Source organism: Engraulis encrasicolus, chromosome 8 (genome assembly GCF_034702125.1).
Source record: "Engraulis encrasicolus isolate BLACKSEA-1 chromosome 8, IST_EnEncr_1.0, whole genome shotgun sequence".
NCBI classification, from domain to species: domain Eukaryota; kingdom Metazoa; phylum Chordata; class Actinopteri; order Clupeiformes; family Engraulidae; genus Engraulis; species Engraulis encrasicolus.
In genome coordinates this window covers 46,551,404-46,553,903 of record NC_085864.1, presented here as the reverse complement: position 1 = coordinate 46,553,903, position 2,500 = coordinate 46,551,404, and the positions used below count along the sequence as shown (strand labels likewise).

The 2,500-nt window shown below is 46.5% G+C and overlaps 1 protein-coding gene across 1 annotated transcript in view; it reads left to right on the top strand.

The window, feature by feature from the left end:
• Positions 1-2,500, top strand: part of sgcg (sarcoglycan, gamma) — a 52,361-nt gene that overhangs the window by 38,021 nt on the left and 11,840 nt on the right. The window contains exon 6 of the mRNA XM_063204516.1: positions 1,669-1,788. Within this exon, the coding sequence (XP_063060586.1) occupies positions 1,669-1,788 (120 nt within the window). The remainder of the gene's footprint in view (positions 1-1,668; positions 1,789-2,500) is intronic.

Below are 2,500 nucleotides of genomic sequence, written 5' to 3'. Positions count from 1 at the left end.
CCAGGGCTGCACTGGGGGAGAAATAGGGCCTGCCTCGGGCACTTTTGGACCAAAGGGGGCCCTCATAATTAGCAACGCAGAACTGACTCACCGACCGGTGGGCCCTGCACCCTCGTGGGCCCCTATTTTCAGAAATGCTAAAAAGAAAGATTTTTTTTATATGTTTGAAAATAGGGGCCCCCGAGGGTGCAGGGCCCACTGGGAAATGCCTCGGTATGCCAGATGGCCAGTCCAGCCCTGCTCACAGCCAGGGAGAGAAAATCTGACCTGATTCCTGTTCCCCCGGTTGTCATTTTCCGGGTAGAAAACAGTGCGATTAGCTTGCAAGGATGGATTACTGCAAGGGCCTACCGGGCCCAGGCCCAGGGGCCCAAGAGTTCAGAGGGCCCTGAAGCCCAATCCTCTAAATTTCCATTCTCATGTTGTGTAAAATCACACTTTTAACAACTCTATTTTCACATATTTTTCAGGGGAAAAACACCTGAATGCCCAACAATATAGAGTCTCTAACATCTGGAGGGGGGCCTTTCTTGTTGTCTTGCCCAGGGGCCCATGGAGTCATGATCGTCCCTGTTAGCTCGTCGTTTACATATGTAACCGCCGCGCCGTCCGGGCTGAATTAATGTTGGAACTCAATCAAATCGGCATTCTGCAATAATCAGTCTGATTATGAAACAGAGGGGAATGCCAGGGCAAGCAGCTGCAACTGCAGACAATCTGGCATATGAGAGCTCTCTTTCTCTCTCTCTCTCTCTCTCTTTCCTTCTCTTTCTCTTTCCTTCTCTTTCTCTCTTTGTCTTTCTCTCTCTCTCTCTCTCTCTCTCTCTCTCTCTCCGTCCTATCTCTTCCTCCCTCTCTCTTTCCAAGTCATTCATTCTGTGTTCGGTTTTCTTTTCTTTTTTTCTTTTTCTCTTTGTTTTTTTTCTTCTTCTTCTCTCTGTCTCTCTCTCTGTCTCTCTGTCTCTCTCTCTCTCTCTCTCTCTCTCTCTCTCTCTCTCTCTCTCTCTCTCTCTCTCTCTCTCTCTCTCTCTCTCTCTCTCTCTCTCTCTCCTATTCACCCTGTCCTCTATGATTGATCTTCTTTCATAACTCAAGCTCGGCTTATGGCACTGTACAGAATAGAGTGTGGTGAGGTGGGGAACACTCCAAGTCAAAACTATCAACCACCCACTGCCAAAAAGTTATAATGTGCTAAAGGCAGTCTTTGTCTTTTTTTTTTTTTTAAAGAAAGTCTAGACTTATTCTACACAATATGTCAATTTTGACAACCACGTCAGACACACATCAGACATTTTGTGAGGTGTTTCATTTTCAATGTCAGATATTTTTGTGAGTGTGTGTTGTCCAATCATCAGTAGGTTTTGTAACCAAAGAACCTAATTAAAATTAGCGCTGATGAATTGATAAATATTCCATCAGACATGTGTTTGTAGTTTGTAGATGATACATGTGTTGTGTATTTCTGATGTGTGCTTGTGTGTGTGTGAGTGACTGTGCGCGCGTGCGTGTTTGGTTGTGTGTTTTGTGTGCGTCTGTGTGTGGGTGAGCCTGTGTGCGTGTGTGTGCGCGTGTGTGCATATGCGCGCATGTTTGTGCATGCCCGCGCGTCTGTGTGTGTGTGTGTGTGTGTGTGTGTGTGTGTGTGTGTGTCCTCCTGTGTGTCCTCAGGTCCTGAGCAGGTGCAGGGTGATGTCCAGCAGCTGGTGGTGAGCTCCAGCTCGGGGAAGATGCTCTTCCAGGCGGACGGCAAGGAGGCCGTAGTGGGCAACAACAAACTGCGCATCACAGGTGAGCATGGAAGTCTTAGTAACCCCTTAACCGCACTCACAGTTACACCAGATCCCTTATTTCCAAACACGCATCACAGGTAAGCCTGGAAGTCTTAATCCCTAAATCGCACTCACAGTTACAAGAGAACAAGTACTCTTTAAACTCTTATTTATAAACTGCGCATCACAGGTGAGCATGGAAGTCTTAGTAACCCCTTAACCGCACTCACAGTTACACCAGATCCCTTATTTCCAAACACGCATCACAGGTAAGCCTGGAAGTCTTAATCCCTAAATCGCACTCACAGTTACAAGAGAACAAGTACTCTTTAAACTCTTTCCATTTTCCAACTTCCAAACTGCGCATCACAGGTAAGCCTGGAAGTCTTAATCCCTAAACCACACTCACAGTTACACCAGAACAAGTACTCTTTAAACTCTTTCCATTTTCCAACTTCCAAACTACGCATCACAGTTTAGTCTGAAAGCCTGGGTACCTTATCCGCACATCATTACATTACATTACATCTCTCACTTCCTATGACCTGCTATGATCCTCAACAGCCTTGTTCCTTAAGGCCGCCTCGGCTTCTCAAACCCTATGCTAGCAGTCTCAGGGAGATGAAGGGATGAAGGATGTCAATATCTTCTCATCCGCACATTGCGCGAGCTGCAAGTCTCTCTTTTCCTCTCTGCTTCTCGTTTTCTCTCTCCCCTTCTCTTTCCCCTCA